Source organism: Dunckerocampus dactyliophorus, chromosome 1 (genome assembly GCF_027744805.1).
Source record: "Dunckerocampus dactyliophorus isolate RoL2022-P2 chromosome 1, RoL_Ddac_1.1, whole genome shotgun sequence".
Taxonomy (NCBI): Eukaryota; Metazoa; Chordata; class Actinopteri; order Syngnathiformes; family Syngnathidae; genus Dunckerocampus; species Dunckerocampus dactyliophorus.
In genome coordinates, this window is record NC_072819.1 from 1,198,437 (window position 1) to 1,215,028 (window position 16,592).

Consider the following 16,592-nt stretch of genomic DNA (forward strand, 5'->3'; position numbering starts at 1 on the left):
AATCTTAAAGTGAACCTAAAGCTCTAATGACGTGAGCATAAACGAGTCACACCAGAGTAACGGTAGAAATAATCCATCTGATTTCATCTTTAACTCTTTGTTCCTGGAGGATGGGAACGGTGACCCAAAAATCATCTCTACAGTGTGCTGGCAGTGTTGAAGACTACTTAAACGCCTCTGCTGCCATCTATTTTCATTCCAGTGTAAAATGAGGGCAAACACAGTTAAATAGCCTCATACTCACAAGGGAGATATGAATATGAGAGTGCAGGAAAGCAATGTGAAATATTACACACTTCAACAAATATGCTGTTCTCATTCTTCTTCTTAGTGAAGGCCATAACAAAAACAACAATTGATTGTGCACTGCTGCCCTCTAGAGGTTTCCTCTCTTCATTTTCGTGCAGCTTTTTCCTTTTTTTATCGTGCTTTGTTTTGTAGTCACAATTATAAAATGCCATTGATAGCGTAGTAGTTCACATAAACGTACTGCTGTATATTAATTGACATACAGTATCACGTATATTATTATAGTACTGTGATATGCACGGTATAATTTCACTAAACAATCTGCAATAACAAAACCATCCGCAGGGCGTCACTGTCTGACCATTGAATGTAGTCTGCGCGCGAGCAAATATCTCGACATCTCGGAACCCGGAAGCGCTCATCCATCGACAGCGGCTGCTGTTCATTGTGGCCGCGGCGACTCCAATCACCTGCGATCGGCGCATCCATCCATATCGGGCGCCTGGGATATTTTCTTTGTAGTTGGCGAGAAGGCAAACGAGCATGGCTGGTCGACTGCCGGCTTGCGTTGTCGACTGTGGCACAGGGTACGTGTGGAACATGCTAGTGCTTGTTAGCTGCTATCTTGCATGCCAATGTTCCAGCTAACGCCCTGCTGTGGAGGGCTTGAACCACAGAGGCGCTACGCTCGCATTTTCACTCAGTTCCCTATCGCATTGTTATTTTGACATGATTTAATATGGGGCGAATGCCCTTAACTTACACTTTAAAATTGTTCTTTTGCCGAAACCGTTGCCTTTAAACGCAGTTTTCTGGAGTTAGCTGCCGCTGCTAATGCTACTTCCTGGTCCAACCGCAACACAAACCGCAACGTCAACAGTATTTGAGTTGCCGCCGCCTCCAGGTCCCAGCAAATTCTGGAAAACCAAGTATTCTTTCCGTTCTTCCGTAGGTACACAAAGCTTGGATATGCAGGAAACACTGAACCACAGTTCATCATTCCGTCATGTAAGTAAATAGAGATGAAAGTGCCACAGTATTATCCTGGGGTGTCCAAAATGCTGCCCAAATTTAACAAGAAAAACAGCAACAATTACAAAATCACCACTAATTTTACAAGAATAAAGTCCAAATATTAAGAGATTTTAAAAAAAGTTGGAATTTTACGTTAATAATATCATAATATTATATGGAGAAAGAATGTCGCTTTAGTCGCGTAAAGTTGAAATAATAAAGAAAAAACGTTTTAAAGTAATCATTTTATGAAAATCAAACAAAACAGCAAAGTTGTAATTTTTTGAAAATTTAATAATTACGAGGGGGAAAAAACATCAGAAATGGAAAAAAAACAGCTGCAATTTACAAGAATATTACAGACTTTAGTATATATATAATTTATTAAGCCAAAACATTATATTAATTAGACAAAAAGTAAAAATGTTACGACAATCAACAGAGTTGAACTATTACAAAATATAAATATTGTTTAAAAGTTGTAACGAGAAAAAACAAAACACAATAAAGTTGTCATTTTTGGAAAATTTTATGGGTGGGAAAAGTGATAGTCATAATATGAGAAGAAAATTTCAAGCATTGGAAATTGTTTTAAAAAAACACAAGAAGTGGGGAAAAAGGGGTCATTTTTTGAGAAAGTCAAAATATTAAGAGAAAAACGTATACGAAGGAGAAAAAAAGTCATAAGTCACAGCTCTTAATAGTAAAATTCCAAAATATAAATAAAATGTTATTTTTTTTAAAAATTGCAATAATATGAGAAACAATGAAAACACAATAAAGTTGTCATTTTTGATAAATTAAGTTAGGCTAAAAAAAAAGTTATAATATGGGAATAAAGTCATATTCTGAGAAGAAAATTGAAAGCAAAAGAATTGGGCGCGGGGGTGGGTGGGTATTTTTTTTTAGAATAAAGTCAAAATATTAAGACAAAAACGTATACAAATGAGGAAAAAGTCACAATTTTTCAAGAATAAAATAATGGCACAGAGTTGAAATATTCCAAAATGTTCAAAGTTGTTGTTATTTTAAAAGTTGCAATATTATGAGAAACAAAACACAATAAAGTTGTCATTTTTGGAAAATTAGTTTTGGGGCAAAAAGTTAGAATATGGGAATAAAGCCAAAATGCAATGAAAATTGAAAGCGCTGGAAATTAACAACAACAAAGAAAAACCCAGCAGAAAAGAAAAACTGTTCTAATTTTTCTAGAATAAAGTCAAAATATGAACACAAAAAGTATACCAATGAGGGGGGGAAAAATCACAATTTGCGAGAATAAACTTGTAATATTATGCTGAAAAATAGTGTCTTTATAGTAGTATACAGTTGAAATATTTTGTTTTAAGTAAATGTTTTTTAAACTGTGATATTATGAAAAACAAACAAAATGAATAAAGTTGTAAATATGGGGAAATTAGCTTGGCAGAAAAGTAATAATATGGCAATAAAGTCAAAATATTATGAGAATAAAGTGATAATATTATGAGAAGATAATTATTTACAAAGAAAGTTGAAATATTTGGGCTAAAATAAATTTTAAAAAGTGTCCCTTTCAAGCTTTACTGTTTGACTATGTGGCCCCTCGGTGGAAGTAGTTTGGACACCCCTGGTATTGTAAATAGGATGAGTAACTATTTGATTACTATTACTATTTGATTGTGTTTCATGTGTTTGAACTGATGAGCAGGCATCGCCATCAAAGAGTCGGCGAAGGTCGGCGACCAGGCGCAGCGCAGGATGATGAAGGGCGTGGACGATCTGGATTTTTACATCGGGGACGAGGCCATCGACAAACCCTCGTATGCAACAAAGGTGGGGCGTCCCTTTGCTCGCTGAAACGCGGTTGCAGGCGTCACTCTTCTTTTTTAAATTATTATCATCCTCCCACAGTGGCCCATCCGTCACGGCATCGTGGAAGACTGGGACCTGATGGAGCGGTTCATGGAGCAGGTCATCTTCAAGTATCTGCGGGCAGAACCTGAAGATCATTACTTTCTTCTGGTAGAAGCTACACTCCCTACATTGATTGGGCGCACGTGCGGCGAGAAGAAGGGGTTTTTAAAGCGTTCCGTATGTGTCTTCAGACAGAGCCGCCGTTGAACACACCAGAAAACAGAGAGTACACAGCAGAGATCATGTTTGAGTCCTTCAATGTCCCCGGGCTCTACATCGCTGTCCAGGTTATTACCTGAGAAAAGCCTGAGAGTTTGACGCTAAGTGATGGTGATTTAATATTGGGATATTAATGGCGGTCACCAGGCGGTGCTGGCGCTCGCAGCCTCCTGGACGTCCCGACAGGTGGGCGAGCGGACACTGACCGGGACGGTGATCGACAGCGGCGACGGCGTCACCCACGTCATCCCAGTGGTGCGTTTACCAGTCATGCGCTTAGCTATTTTCCGCTTCTTTCAACGGCCCTTATTCTGTTTCTTGTTTGCGTCCTCTCCCCCCTACCCCAGGCTGAGGGCTATGTCATCGGCAGCTGTATCAAGCACATCCCCATCGCGGGTCGGGACATCACCTACTTCATCCAGCAGCTACTCAGAGAGCGAGAAGTAGGGATCCCTCCCGAGCAGTCGCTGGAGACGGCCAAAGCTGTCAAGGTTGGTTTTAAGTGTTGTTCAGGGATTGTAATGGCATTCACTTCTCCTGGCGTCCACAAGAGGGCAGCAGAACTCCAGACTGTTCCATCAAGCAGGGTAGTATTAAAGTTTTTCCATCAAGAGCCACATAAAGCAATGACTATACAGAGCCATGTCAAAAAATTTGAATATTGTGTAAGAGTTAATTGTTTTCCATAATATCATCATAAAAATAAGCCTATGTATATCCTAGATTTATTACACATCAACTGAATTGTTTCAAGCCTTTTATTTGTTAAATCATGATGTTTATTGCATTTAGCTCATGAAATTTGTCAAAAAATGTGAATATTTCATCAAAACAATTTTTAAAAAATGGGATTTACAATACAGAAATTTCAAACCACTGAAAATTATGTTTAATTCCTGTATTCGATACTTTGTTGCGGCCCCTTTTGCACGAATCACTGCTTTAATTCGGTCTGGCATGGAGGCAATCAGCCTGTGGCACTGTTGAGGTGGTACGGAGGCCCAAGATGCTTCTATAGCGGCCTTCAGCTCATCTCTGTTGTTGGGTCTGATGTTACTCATCTTCCTCTTCACGATACCCACAGATTCTCTCTGGGGTTCAGATCAGGTGAATTTGCAGGCCAGTCCAGCCCAGTAATACCGTTGTCAGTAAAGCAGGTACGAGTGGTTTTGGCACTGTGGGCAGGTGCCAGGTCATGTTGGAATATGAAGTCAGCACCTCCAAAAAGGTTTTCAACAGATGGAAGCATGCAGTGCTGCAGGATCTCCTGGTAGACAGCTGTATTGACTCTGCACTTGATGAAACGGAGTGGACCAACACCAGCACATGGCATGGCCCAAATCATCACAGACTGAGGAAACTTCACACTGGACTTTAGGCAGCTTCTGTCCTGTGCCTCTCCAGTCTTCCTCCAGACCCTAGGACCTTGATTTCCAAATGAGAGACCACATTTGCTTTCAACAGAGAACAGGACCTTGGACCACTGGCCAGCAGTCCAGTTCTTTTTATCCAAAGCCCAGCTCAGATGTTTCTTTTTTTTTGTTTTGGGGTCAAGAGTGGCTTGATCCTGGGGATCCGGCTTCTGTAGCCCATTTCTAGGATACGTCTGGACTGTTTTCCTCCAGGTCCCCACTCCAGCCTCATTCCACTGCTTTGTGAGCTCAGTCAAATTTTTGAAGCGACTCTTATTCAGAATTTTCTCAAGCTTCCGGTCATCTTTACTGCTTGTGCAGCATTTCCTCCCACATTTTGATCTTTCAACAAGCTTTCCTCTTATGTGCTTTGAAACAGCACTTTGTGAACAGCCAACTCTTCCTGAAATGTATTTTTGTTTCTTGCCCTCCTGATGGAGGATGTCAATAGCGGTCTTCTGCTTATCAGTCAGGTTAGAAGCCTTCCCCACGGTTGTGGTTTTGTAAACTGAACCAGGCTGACAAGTTTTTATAGGCTCAGGGAGCCTTAACAGGTGTTTTGAGTTGATTAGCTGATTTTTAAATTAGCAAACTGAGTACTCTGAGACTGAGTAACCGAATACTGGCAGAATATTCTAATATTATGACACATGGATTCGGGGGGTTTCTTGAGTTGTATGCCATAAAAATCTAAATTAAGAAAAAAAAGGTTTTGAATAGTTCACTGCATGCACAATGAACCTGGAATATATGAAGGTTTGAATTATTTGAATTATATTATGGAAGAAAATGAACTTTTACACAATATTCAAATTTTTTGACATGGCTCTGTATATGCTTTAAGGCTGTAAAAGCCCTCACCATACACTTGATACACTTTTCTCAGACCGGCATTAACATTTTCTCACATTTCTCATGTTTAAGTTCACATTTTGTTTGAATTTTAATGATCAACCTTCGAGGTCGGACACAAGAAATTAGTAAGTGACTCACACATATTTCACTCATCTGACCGCGCCTCTATGTCCTGGCGCCGTTCTGCTGTACTGCATTGTTTTTGTATCCTTGTTAAAACTCCTGTTCTTCCTGTTGTCGTATTTTACTCCTTGTCGTCGTCCTCCTCGAACTGAAGACTGATTTATTCCGTAATGGCGCCCTACAGCTGCCTAACTTCTACCTTTCATGTCCAGAAGTCCAACTTTTTGTGCGATGGTTAGCATCCTCCTCTGTTTTTTTGGGTGCGACCGCAGGTGCCTTTGACGGTGCAGAAAGTTCTCATCGACTGGCTGTTGTCGGGGATAAAACTTGCAAAAATACAGAACTTCAGAGTCACACTGCTAGCGATCCAACATGTATGTCACTTTGCATTCTGTACTGCACAGGAAGACACAGAGGAGATTGGCCTTGTCCCTTGTCAATCAGGACGCAGAACGCAATGCATGTTCATACGCTGTAAAATAAAAAGAAAAAGCCATCCATCCATCTTTTTTCTTCCACTTATCCGGGTTGGGGTCACGGTGGCAGCAGTCTCAGTAGGGAAGCCCAGACTTCCCGGTTCCCGGCCACCTCTTCCAGTTCCATCGGGAGGACACCAAGGCGTCCCCTGTGAGACATAATCCCTCCAGCGTGTCCTAGGTCTGCCCCGGGGCCTTCACCTGGCTGGGCATCCCCGGAATACCTCACCAGGGAGGCGTCCGGACTAGATGGATCCCGTAAAATTACTGCTGTTGTTTTTTTCTCATTTCGGATGTTTGCTTTCTTCTTGTAAATTGTCTTTTCATAATCACGACTTTATACCCATCATATTCGGACTTTAAAATTTCCCAAAAATGACAACTTTGTTTGTTTTTTTAGTTTGTTTTTTAGAATATGATAACTTTTTAAAAAAATGTAAATGTTCTTTCATATTTCAACGCTACCATTTGTTACATTGGTTATTTTTATTTTAAGTTTTCTTGTTAAATGGTATTTATACAATGCGCTTGTGGGCCAATTAGGCTGCACTTTGGACACACCCACCATAAAGAAATAGGAGAACATCAGCGTGCATTATCGTGTCACTGCAGGAACGCTTCAGCTACGTGTGCCCTGACCTCGTCAAGGAGTTTAACAAGTACGACACGGACGGGTCCAAGTGGATCAAACAGTACACGGGCGTCAACGCCATCACCAAGAAAGAGTTCCAGATAGATGTGGGCTACGAGCGCTTCTTAGGGCCTGAGATCTTCTTCCACCCTGAGGTGAGAAGCAGGTGCTTTTTCCCCCAGCGAGAGGACGATATTTGAAGTAACGTTTCCTCCTTCTGCAGTTTGCCAACCCAGATTTCACACAGCCCATCTCGGAGGTGGTAGATGAGGTCATCCAGAACTGCCCCATCGATGTCCGTCGTCCGCTCTACAAGGTACGGGAATGCGCCGCAGGCAGATGATGTTTCGTCTGCTTTGTCTTACTCTGCCGTCCGTGCCGCAGAACATTGTGCTATCTGGAGGGTCGACTATGTTCCGGGACTTTGGTAGACGTCTGCAGAGGGACCTTAAGCGGACGGTGGACGCTCGGCTGAAGATCAGCGAGGAGCTGAGCGGCGGCAAGTTGAAGGTAAGACGCCACTGAGGAAGTTCGGTGCCTTTTGCGCCATATTTAACAACATGCCATGGAAACTGTTAACATGAATTAACTCATTCTTTCTCAGCCATTTTGACAACCCCTTCAGCAGCAGCCATTTTAGACAATTTTGACTGATCTTTCAAGGCACACAGAATATTGTGTTCTATGGCTATATAAACATGGAACCTACCACACGAAAGATTAGACACAAGCCTGATTTATGTCTTAAATGGCTTATTTTCTCTCATTGTGGCTACTGTATTGGGTAATAGGAGTGGAAAGGTGACTATAGGGGTGTTACAGTATTTCATGTCTACAGGGCTCTAATCATGTTAAAAATGTATATTTAAAAGGTGGTAAACAGGTTCATTATGCCTAATATGTCTTATTTTCTGTCATTGTGGCTACTATATTGGGTAATAGGAGTGGAAAGGTCACTATAGGGGTGTTATTTCATGTCTACAGGGCTCTAATCATGTTAAAAATGGATATTTAGAAGGTGGTAACTATGTTTTCTATGCTTTAGCTCTGAAAATATTTGATTTATCCATAAGGAATCCTACTTTGTGGAAATTCAGTCATCACGGTTGGGTCTGGAACCAATTACCTGTGATAAAGGAGGGGTTACGTACTGTTCCTAATCCCAATTAGGATGGGTAGACATTTGTATTGTAGAGTTCAACTGTTTATTTATTTTTTTTTTTTTCCTTGTAGCCAAAGCCCATTGATGTGCAGGTCATCACGCATCACATGCAGCGCTACGCTGTCTGGTTCGGAGGATCGATGCTGGCGTCCACTGTGAGTATAAAATGACTTTACTTGCCAATACTTTCTACTGTTGAATTCATTACATTTGTAATTATAATTTTTACATTTTATTTTTAAAATTATTAGTTTTTTATTATTTTACCATTTTATTCTAACTCATTTTTTAAATTATTATTAAGAAATTGGATTTCAATTATTTTTTAAATGAAATGTAAATGTAAAATAAATAAAATAATAAGAAGAAGAAGAAGAAGAAAAAAGTCAAATAAAATAAAAATAATACTGAATAAAAATGAAAATGGAATAAATGAAATGTAAGCTTTAACATTGTTTTGGCAGCCCGAGTTCTACCAAGTGTGCCACACCAAGAAAGACTATGAGGAAATCGGCCCAAGCATCTGCCGTCACAACCCCGTGTTCGGGGTGATGTCTTAGACCCAGGCGGAGCTCGAGGGGACCCATCAGCCTTTGGTACTCTCAACGGACATGCTCATTCGGACCGAGCGGCACCGAACCAAACCGGCAACATCCTCCATCGATTTAGAAGGGACAAGTGAAGACGCCAATCAAGTTTCCTGCAAGTAGGTTAAGAATAGCCGGCCAATGTTTTGATTTCTGCATGGCAAACGTTACGTAACCTTACGTTTGCCACCTTCTTCCTCCACGAGTCCGTTTTGAACACACTTAAGTCAGCTTGTTGTCTGTCAGGCATTGCAAATAAAAGATGCGTCATCCAATGGCTGCACATAGTTGGGCAACTTCTTTCCCAACAAGAATACTTTGTGTTAACATGAATTAGTGAAATAAACCAATAATCATCTGACAAGGACATCCCGAACAACACGAGCCCGTGCCATGCTCTGATGCACAGTGCTGAGTCTTTGCAATCATTGCCGCTTCTTTAACTTTTTAGCTTTTTTTTTCTTCTTGTCTGTCATATCTTGATCATGTAAAAAAAAAAAAAAAAAAATCCTGTATGAACGTGCAGTATGACAGTTGTTGAATCTCAGTGTTACTGCCATTCCAATAAATGCTGAGATGTTTTGACACGTCTTTACTTTTCATTGCCCAATACAGCAACATTTGCAGGTGCTAAGGGCCCGGTGGCCTCCAGGGGACGCCAAAAAACCCAGCAAGAAATTGACAATACACTTGTCCTCCCCACTTTGTGCTTTGACTTTCCCTGCGTTTTCAAAATATATTCATGAATAAATCATGCTGTTTTGGGGTTGACTATGGCCTATTATTAGTAAAAAGTTATGCGTATTTAAGCTAATTTGATGTATTTTCAAGCCTAAGATGTGCTGATCTGTAGTGTTCTACACTAGTCACTAGGTGTCAGTAATATTACTGGAATGTTCACCGAGACACACAAGCACCAGCTACAGTATTTAATGGTTTCAGTTATTTCAAACATGCATACAGTATACATTGAATACTTCATGTTGCAAGTCACAGTTCCACATGTCCGAAAAGGAGTAGGAAGAAGCAGAGCAGAGTAGGTTTTCTATGTCTTATATGTCTTCTTTTTTTTATTATGTCTACTATATTTGGTAATGGGAGTATAAAGGTGACTATACGGGTGTTATCTCGTGTAGAGGGCTCTAATAATGTTAAAAAGTGCATTTAGAAGGCTGGAAACAGGTTTTCTATGCTTTAACAATGAGAATATTGGATTTTGCATAAATGCACTTACCTACAGTATATCACCACCATAAGCATTGGATTACTGTTCTTTATCTCGTTTTTGACCACTTTGGGTAGGGCAGGCTTTGTCATTGCCCCTCCCCTCCTTGAAACTGATCTCCCCAACACGTGACGAAAGCATTTATTTCCGTCCCTCAACTGGCCGCTCACTCGCTGAAGGGAAATCCTATCGCCATGCTCCCAGGCCAGGAACATGGAGGTGTGCCGGAGCGGCGCCCTCTGACAGGCAACGCGAGCTTAAGTCTGCTTCTCTTCTTCGCTTTATTCACCGGAACGGTTGGGGTTCTGTCCACACTCTTCTCCTGTGCCACTGACTACTGGCTGTTGGGTGCCGCTGAACTCTGCGACCCAGGACGTGGACCAAGAGACGCTCAGGTACAGTCCAGCACTTGATAGTTTAGGCTAAGTACTCATCATGCTGTCGTGTTGTGACGCAAGGATGTTGTGAGGATCTTCCATGAGGGCCTGTTCTGGCGCTGTTCCTTGCCAGCACTGTCTCCTAAATACTCGCTTTGGGATGTGTGGATCTGTAAGAACCCTTTCACACACTTCCCTTCCAGCATGTCTGACTCTGACTTCAAAGAATGCTTCCTCCCTGCAGTCAAACCGCCGCATGTAAAAGTGTGCCATGCCGCTTTCCTCTTCCCGTTCCCTGCAAAGCTACCATTTTGGGCGGAGCCAGGAGACTCACCTGCCGAGCCCTACGAGCATCACAGCGCCATTGGTAGGACACCTCAACCTTCACACGTGAAGACACTGTCTTCAGAGTACCTCAGTGTCACTTTGATTAGTTTTCAGAACCTTCTGGAGCGTCTTCCTAATTGTGGGTGTGGTCAGTGTGGTCGCTGGTGGGCTCACAGTTGTCTGCGCCGCCCCTCTCACCAAAGACAAGCTTTACAAAGTGGGTGGGGCCCTTCTGCTCTGTGGCGGTGAGCATAATCGTACAATTTGATTGTTTTTGCACGTGCACATGGTCACACTTTTCTAACAGTTCAAGAAGATGGTTTGGAGCGGCAGGGGTACAGGTTTGTGTGTGTGTGAATGCACAACATTCGTTGTAGCTACACAAAACGGCACAAACGAATGGGACTATTTGGGTTTCATTTGGAGCAAATGGGGGGGTCTGGGTGAACTTTGGTTGACCTATAAAATAACATAAAAAAATAAAAGCAGCATGAACGTTTATTTTAATTGCAGAAAACAGCACAAACGCAGCACAAACAAAAGAGACTAACCCTAACCCTCCTTCCTGAGCAACCCTCATCTGTGCGTCTGTCTGGCAGGTGTCTGCCTGCTTGCCATGGTGCTCATGTATCTCACATGGGTCCAGGTGCTGGACACCCTAGAGGAGTTTGCCCTTCGGCAGCGTGTCGGCGGCTGCCCGACCTTCCACCTCAGCGTCCAGCACGGTCCGTCCTTCCTCCTGGCGCCGGTGGCGTCTTTCTTCTGCCTGCTGTCTGGCCTGCTCTTCCTTGTGCTCGCACGGAGCACTCGCTCTTTGGTGCTGGACCCCAAAGACAAAAGGCCAGAACCTGCAGAGCTTGAAACAGACTTGTAACTCTTAGTATTTCACATTTTGCATCGTATAAAGTCACAGCACGATACTTCTACAGGACCTTATTGTGTAAATGACATCTCATTGAGTGTAAAATAAACCACAGCATCCTTCTGACCTCCATCAGTGAGGATAATTGGAATGCTTTTTTAACCAAATGATTAGAGGCGTACCTCCTTCATTATAAGTGATGAATGCGATGTGACAGAAGTGCTGAAAAGAAGGCTGTCGAGCTTGAATGTGGACTAGAGAGAGATGCTTGGGTCGCAGGCATGGAGCTAATAAATGAGGCTGTCAGAATCCATTTCCTGACAGGAAGACAACTTTACACCGCCGCCGCTAGAGAGGAGTATTGTCTCATAATAACTTTAATGGCGTGCAAGGTAGAGACTAAGTGATCATTCATGAATGCATATTTTTTCTTTTTCATAAAAACACTATTTTATCCAGTTTGGTGTCATTGAAGGGATGAGGTGTCATGGAAGCTTTCAAGCTGATAATTGGAACTGGGAAAAAAGGCAAGCAGGGGTAGGTGAGGCGTTAGCAAGGATCCTGTGATTCTCCAGCTCTTCATTTAGGTGAGTGTCATTACACCTGAGCGTGTCACCAGCACATGCCGCGCTCTAACGTCTCTGTTACCCACGCAGCATGCGTCGTTTGTTTGACATGCAGCGTGATGACTTGGATTCACTGCGCTGCCGCAAATCAACAAAAATAATCAAAATGCCTGCAAAGCGTAGCTGAAAATACACTGTTCCCAGACCAGCTGTGTGACATAATCCCTCCAGCATGTCCTAGGTCTGCCTCGGGGCCTTCTCCTGGCCGGGCATGCCCAGAACACCTCACCAGGGAGGTGTCCGGACTCGATGCCCGAGGGTGGGCGATGGTTTCTGAGGCGAATGCCACAGCCGACAGCCCCAGTGTGAGAATATTTCGGTTTTAATGAACACCGAACACTTTGTTATGGTGACAGGCCTACATAGAAAGATACTGAAGTTCAGCCCACGGACCTGAAATTAATTCCACAATTAACTAAGCCTTTCTAACCTGACTGACTGAGGCTCTAACTCCTATCAACCTCCTCCTGGCTCTCCTTGCCAGACCTTTTTCCCCCCCTATATACAGTCAAACCTGTCTTAGCGGCCACCTTTATAGAACGACCACCTGCCTATAGCAGCCACTGAAAAATCCCCCGCAGCAAATGTACATGTTATAGACCCTGTGGATAGCAGTCACCTGTCCAACGCCGCCAGCGGCCACCCATTTTGTCCATTTTGTCCATTTTGTCTCCCTTGGTCAATATCTGACTGCATATAGCGGCCAAATTACCAACTCAAGTAGAAGCTTCATGCACGAAAAAGTTTTGTTTTTCAATCAATGAATCCGTCTTGGGTAGACTTTAATTACTGAGTCCTAGCTCAGTCACAATCATTCACAAGATCCACACAAACTGTCAGTTGTTCCACATAAAAAAGCCGTCAGCCATGCACTTTAATGGCTTTATTAACAGCGGAGAACACTGCAGGACTTTACATCCACGCCAACATAAACACACTTCCCAACTCTCTCCAAACTCACAGCTAGCACTTAGCTTAGCTCTCCTGCTCGAGACGCCCACCGTCACTTCCTGTCACTTCCTGATGAACTAAAGCTGTAGTGACACTCTGCCGTGTATATATAGTAGCACAGCTTTGTTCTGTGGGTGGTGTAGAATAACAAGCCGAGTTGTTCTTTACAACTTTTATCCGCAGTCCCACAGTGCCCTCTACTGGTCAACATGTAACACTATAATTACTGTATATGTATCTGCAAACACAACAAGCTTCTAATCACAGACATCTTAATATGTGCGTGCACAAATTCAAAATGGCCACCAACCTGTCTATAACGGCCACCTGTCTGTAGCAGCCACTTTTGCCGTTTCCCTTTAGTGGCCGCTGTAGACAGGTTTGACTGTACATGAGCCCGAACTGGCCGGGACACACACCTCCACATACTGATCATGGCAGAGCACCCTTCAGGCCCACCACAGAACGTAGAAGAAAGGTGAGATGAGAACAGAGCAAATCAAGAGACAGATCACAATTGGAGTCTTGCCTCATGTCCCACCTCTCCCCTTCATCAGGTCAATGACTGGCTTGGATATGACGCCACCTAATGGAAGGAGTGTTTTTCCTTCCGTATGGGTAACAGTGATGGCTCGCTCACTCCAAAGAGTCGGATCGAAGAGCTGCTTCGTTCACAACTGACACGTCATGTGATGCATTGTAGTGTCAAATTCTTCAGTACAGCTGTATAGTTAGAAAACATTACAACCTTCTAAATACTGTTTTTTAAACATTTACAGACATTAAATAACATCCCTATATTCACCGTTACACTCCTATTACCCAATATAGTGGACATCAGGCATGGAAAACCTGTTTACAACCTTCTAAATACGGTTTTTAACATTATTAGAGTCCTCTAGACATGAAATAACACCCCTATAGTCACCTTTACACTCCTATTACCAAATATAGTAGACATAATAAGAGAAAATAAGATGTAGAAAACCTGTTTAAGACCTTCTATGATATAATATATATTATATAATAGCTATATATATCATATAATATATATTATACTGTACAATATCTACATATATCTACATATATATCTACATATATCTACATATATATCTATATATATCTACATATAATATATATTATATGATATCTATCTACATATATCATATAATATATATTATATGATATCTATATAGATATCAAATAGATATCATATATATAATATATATATCATATATATATTATATGATATCTATATATATATCCTATAATATATATTATATAATATAATATCTAATATGATTTTTAATGCTATTAGAACACTCTAGACATGAAATAACACCCCTGCAGTCACCTTTCCACTCCAAATACAGTAGACATAAGAGAGAATAAGACATAAATAAGACTCGTGCTCATGTGTGTTGCTGTAAATGTGTTCCAGTGCTAGGGGAGTTGAGTCGGGGGCGGACAGGAAGTGATGTCGGGGGTTCAGAGTTGCGTTTGGGTTGTGAGATCATTCAACAGAAAATGAGACGTAATATAGACTCACACATGTTAGCATTTGGAGACTTCCTTGCTGTTCTTCCACTGGTGGGTGTTTTTCCAAATGACTTATTTGTATTTTAGTTCATTTAGACATTTTTATGCTTGGGAATACTTAATTTAGGCCAAAAATAGGTGACATTTGCTTAATTCTTATTTTTTTTCACTAATAATAGACCATAGTCAGCCACGAAACAGCGATGATTATTAGTTAGCATATTTTGAAAAACCGTGAAAGAGTGACACCGCGAAATTGGACTGTACCCCAGTTGCTACAAAGCCATACGAAAACAGAAGACTCAAAAGCGGGTTCCACTGTATGAAGGCTAAATGTCATTAACGTTGGTGCAATAGAAACAAAGCGAATCCTTTGAAAACCGCACACCTGCCACCCCTTCCTGTCTGATTCTCGACCTCTAATCTGCACGTCTTTTTTTTCTTTTTTTCCTCTTCTATTAAAAAGTGTGTCAGGACTAATTTGCAGAGAAATGAGTGCAGATGTGAGGATGCCATCGCATCTCATGGCAGGGCCTCAATGAGCTAACCGGCTTTAGCAGAAAGAATCCCAACCATTGAGAGGAGAATTAGTCCGACGGGATCCGAGCGAGTACAGCATCGCATCAAGCCCGCCCTGCTAAATCTCAAATCTATTTCTGACACTGGTATTAATTATCAAACTAAAGCTGCTCTTGCATATTGATTCATCAGGCTGCACGCTTGCATTATCTCCTATTAGGTGCAAAAGAAGGGGAGATTAAACGGCGCCTTCGGGGGGTCCCGTGAGACTCTTAAACCATGCCAGACGCTACAGTGACGAGCCAAGTCCTTTTTGTTCGTGTGCATCTCCTCACCGTGCACCTTTAAGCTTTAAATTTGATTATTTTGGGGAGTGTTTTTTTCAATTAGCGCCCGAATCTGCTCTGTGCATATTTTTTAACAGTGTTATTCAAAGCTGCAACTGCCATGTACATGTCACAGAACGTCAGGCACGAGTAGAAGCTGTGGAATGCTTGACCCCCAATATGCAGAGACGAAGCCACGGAGTGCAAAAAGTAAGGGTAGCCTACTTTAATTATATAAACAGGAGAAATAAAAGGCGACAGAGGAAAGGCTCTGTGACAAAAGGTGCAAGTAGTCCAGGTAAGTAAATTGTTTAAGTCACAGCACTGACTTGGAGACGAGAAGCATGGATAACAAAGACAAGAATAATGAACCAGCGCCACACAGTCGACCGCGCGGGCCTTTTATCCGCCACAAATGTTAATTGGTCGCAGGTGCGCGGCCACCAGGCGAGAAGCGGCTGCCTCTTCCTCCCCGGAGAAGGCACAGCCCGCCAAAATGAGAGCGCAGGACAGGGGACGCTCGCTCCTGTCCTGCAGAACGTCACAGTACAACTGCCATGTATACATTTACCTTTTTTCTATACTCTTGGCGGTTTTAGATGGGACGTTTTGACTTTCAAGCGGTCTGAGAGGACCGCCCATCCAGACGCCGGCCCTCGTGTTTGGAGATCCTCTTAGGAAGTTGAGTACGTTTACGTAGTGGCTGCGACCGCCGGCTAAAATAATGAAATGGCCAACAGTGTGACACCCATTTCACACATGGCTGACATCTGTGATTGGGAAACATATGTTTATATTGATGTCTAATTATGAGCCCTGGGGCCCCCAGTTGGTGGGAATGAGCGTGCGCATCAACGCTGGGTGGCTGCTCTCTATCAGGTTCTTAATTATACCATGAGCATCCAAGATCCTGACAAATCAAAAACTTGTTGAGAGATGCCATTTTTTGTGTCACCTTTACCGCCGGCGCAGGTGTGATACAGTTTGCTAGATGAGGTGCGAACGTTGAAGTAACGATGGAAGTCGGGCGTTGAGAAATGCCAGGAGGAGGAGCAGGGATGGAAACAGGTATAACAGGTTTGAGGGGCGTCTGGGAGAAAATGATAAAAGAGGGACAGCGAGGAGGAGGAGGAGGACGGGGAGGTGCTGTTGGATGGCGAGGAAGATGAAGATGGACGAAATGAGCCCAGATTTTCTTTGGAAATCTTGCGGTTCC

At 42.4% G+C, this 16,592-nt stretch overlaps 2 protein-coding genes across 2 annotated transcripts; both read left to right on the forward strand.

The window, feature by feature from the left end:
- Positions 1-642: 642 nt before the first annotated feature.
- On the forward strand, positions 643-9,209 carry LOC129186877 (actin-related protein 3). Its single transcript, XM_054785589.1, has 12 exons — positions 643-836; positions 1,202-1,257; positions 2,954-3,078; positions 3,157-3,267; positions 3,351-3,446; positions 3,526-3,633; positions 3,726-3,869; positions 6,857-7,030; positions 7,099-7,191; positions 7,260-7,385; positions 8,109-8,192; positions 8,502-9,209. The coding sequence occupies exons 1-12, from the start codon at positions 793-795 to the stop codon at positions 8,595-8,597; spliced, it is 1,257 nt and encodes a 418-aa protein (XP_054641564.1). The 5' UTR covers positions 643-792; the 3' UTR covers positions 8,598-9,209.
- Positions 9,210-10,043: 834 nt separating this feature from the next.
- Positions 10,044-11,427, forward strand: LOC129193722 (transmembrane protein 182-like). Its single transcript, XM_054798271.1, has 5 exons — positions 10,044-10,244; positions 10,308-10,398; positions 10,471-10,593; positions 10,661-10,798; positions 11,153-11,427. The coding sequence occupies exons 1-5, from the start codon at positions 10,044-10,046 to the stop codon at positions 11,425-11,427; spliced, it is 828 nt and encodes a 275-aa protein (XP_054654246.1).
- The last annotated feature ends 5,165 nt before the right edge of the window (positions 11,428-16,592 follow it).

What these genes read in the sequence shown, in the direction of transcription:
- LOC129186877 (XM_054785589.1), top strand. Translation starts at nt 793, where the DNA reads ATGGCTGGTCGACTGCCGGCTTGCGTTGTCGACTGTGGCACAGG. An exon ending in AAGATCATTACTTTCTTCTG is followed by an intron (nt 3,268 to 3,350) that starts GTAGAAGCTACA and finishes ATGTGTCTTCAG; the next exon opens with ACAGAGCCGCCGTTGAACAC. An exon ending in TGAGCGGCGGCAAGTTGAAG is followed by an intron (nt 7,386 to 8,108) that starts GTAAGACGCCAC and finishes TTTTCCTTGTAG; the next exon opens with CCAAAGCCCATTGATGTGCA.
- LOC129193722 (XM_054798271.1), top strand. Translation starts at nt 10,044, where the DNA reads ATGCTCCCAGGCCAGGAACATGGAGGTGTGCCGGAGCGGCGCCCTCTG. An exon ending in GTGGACCAAGAGACGCTCAG is followed by an intron (nt 10,245 to 10,307) that starts GTACAGTCCAGC and finishes TTGTGACGCAAG; the next exon opens with GATGTTGTGAGGATCTTCCA. An exon ending in CGAGCATCACAGCGCCATTG is followed by an intron (nt 10,594 to 10,660) that starts GTAGGACACCTC and finishes CACTTTGATTAG; the next exon opens with TTTTCAGAACCTTCTGGAGC.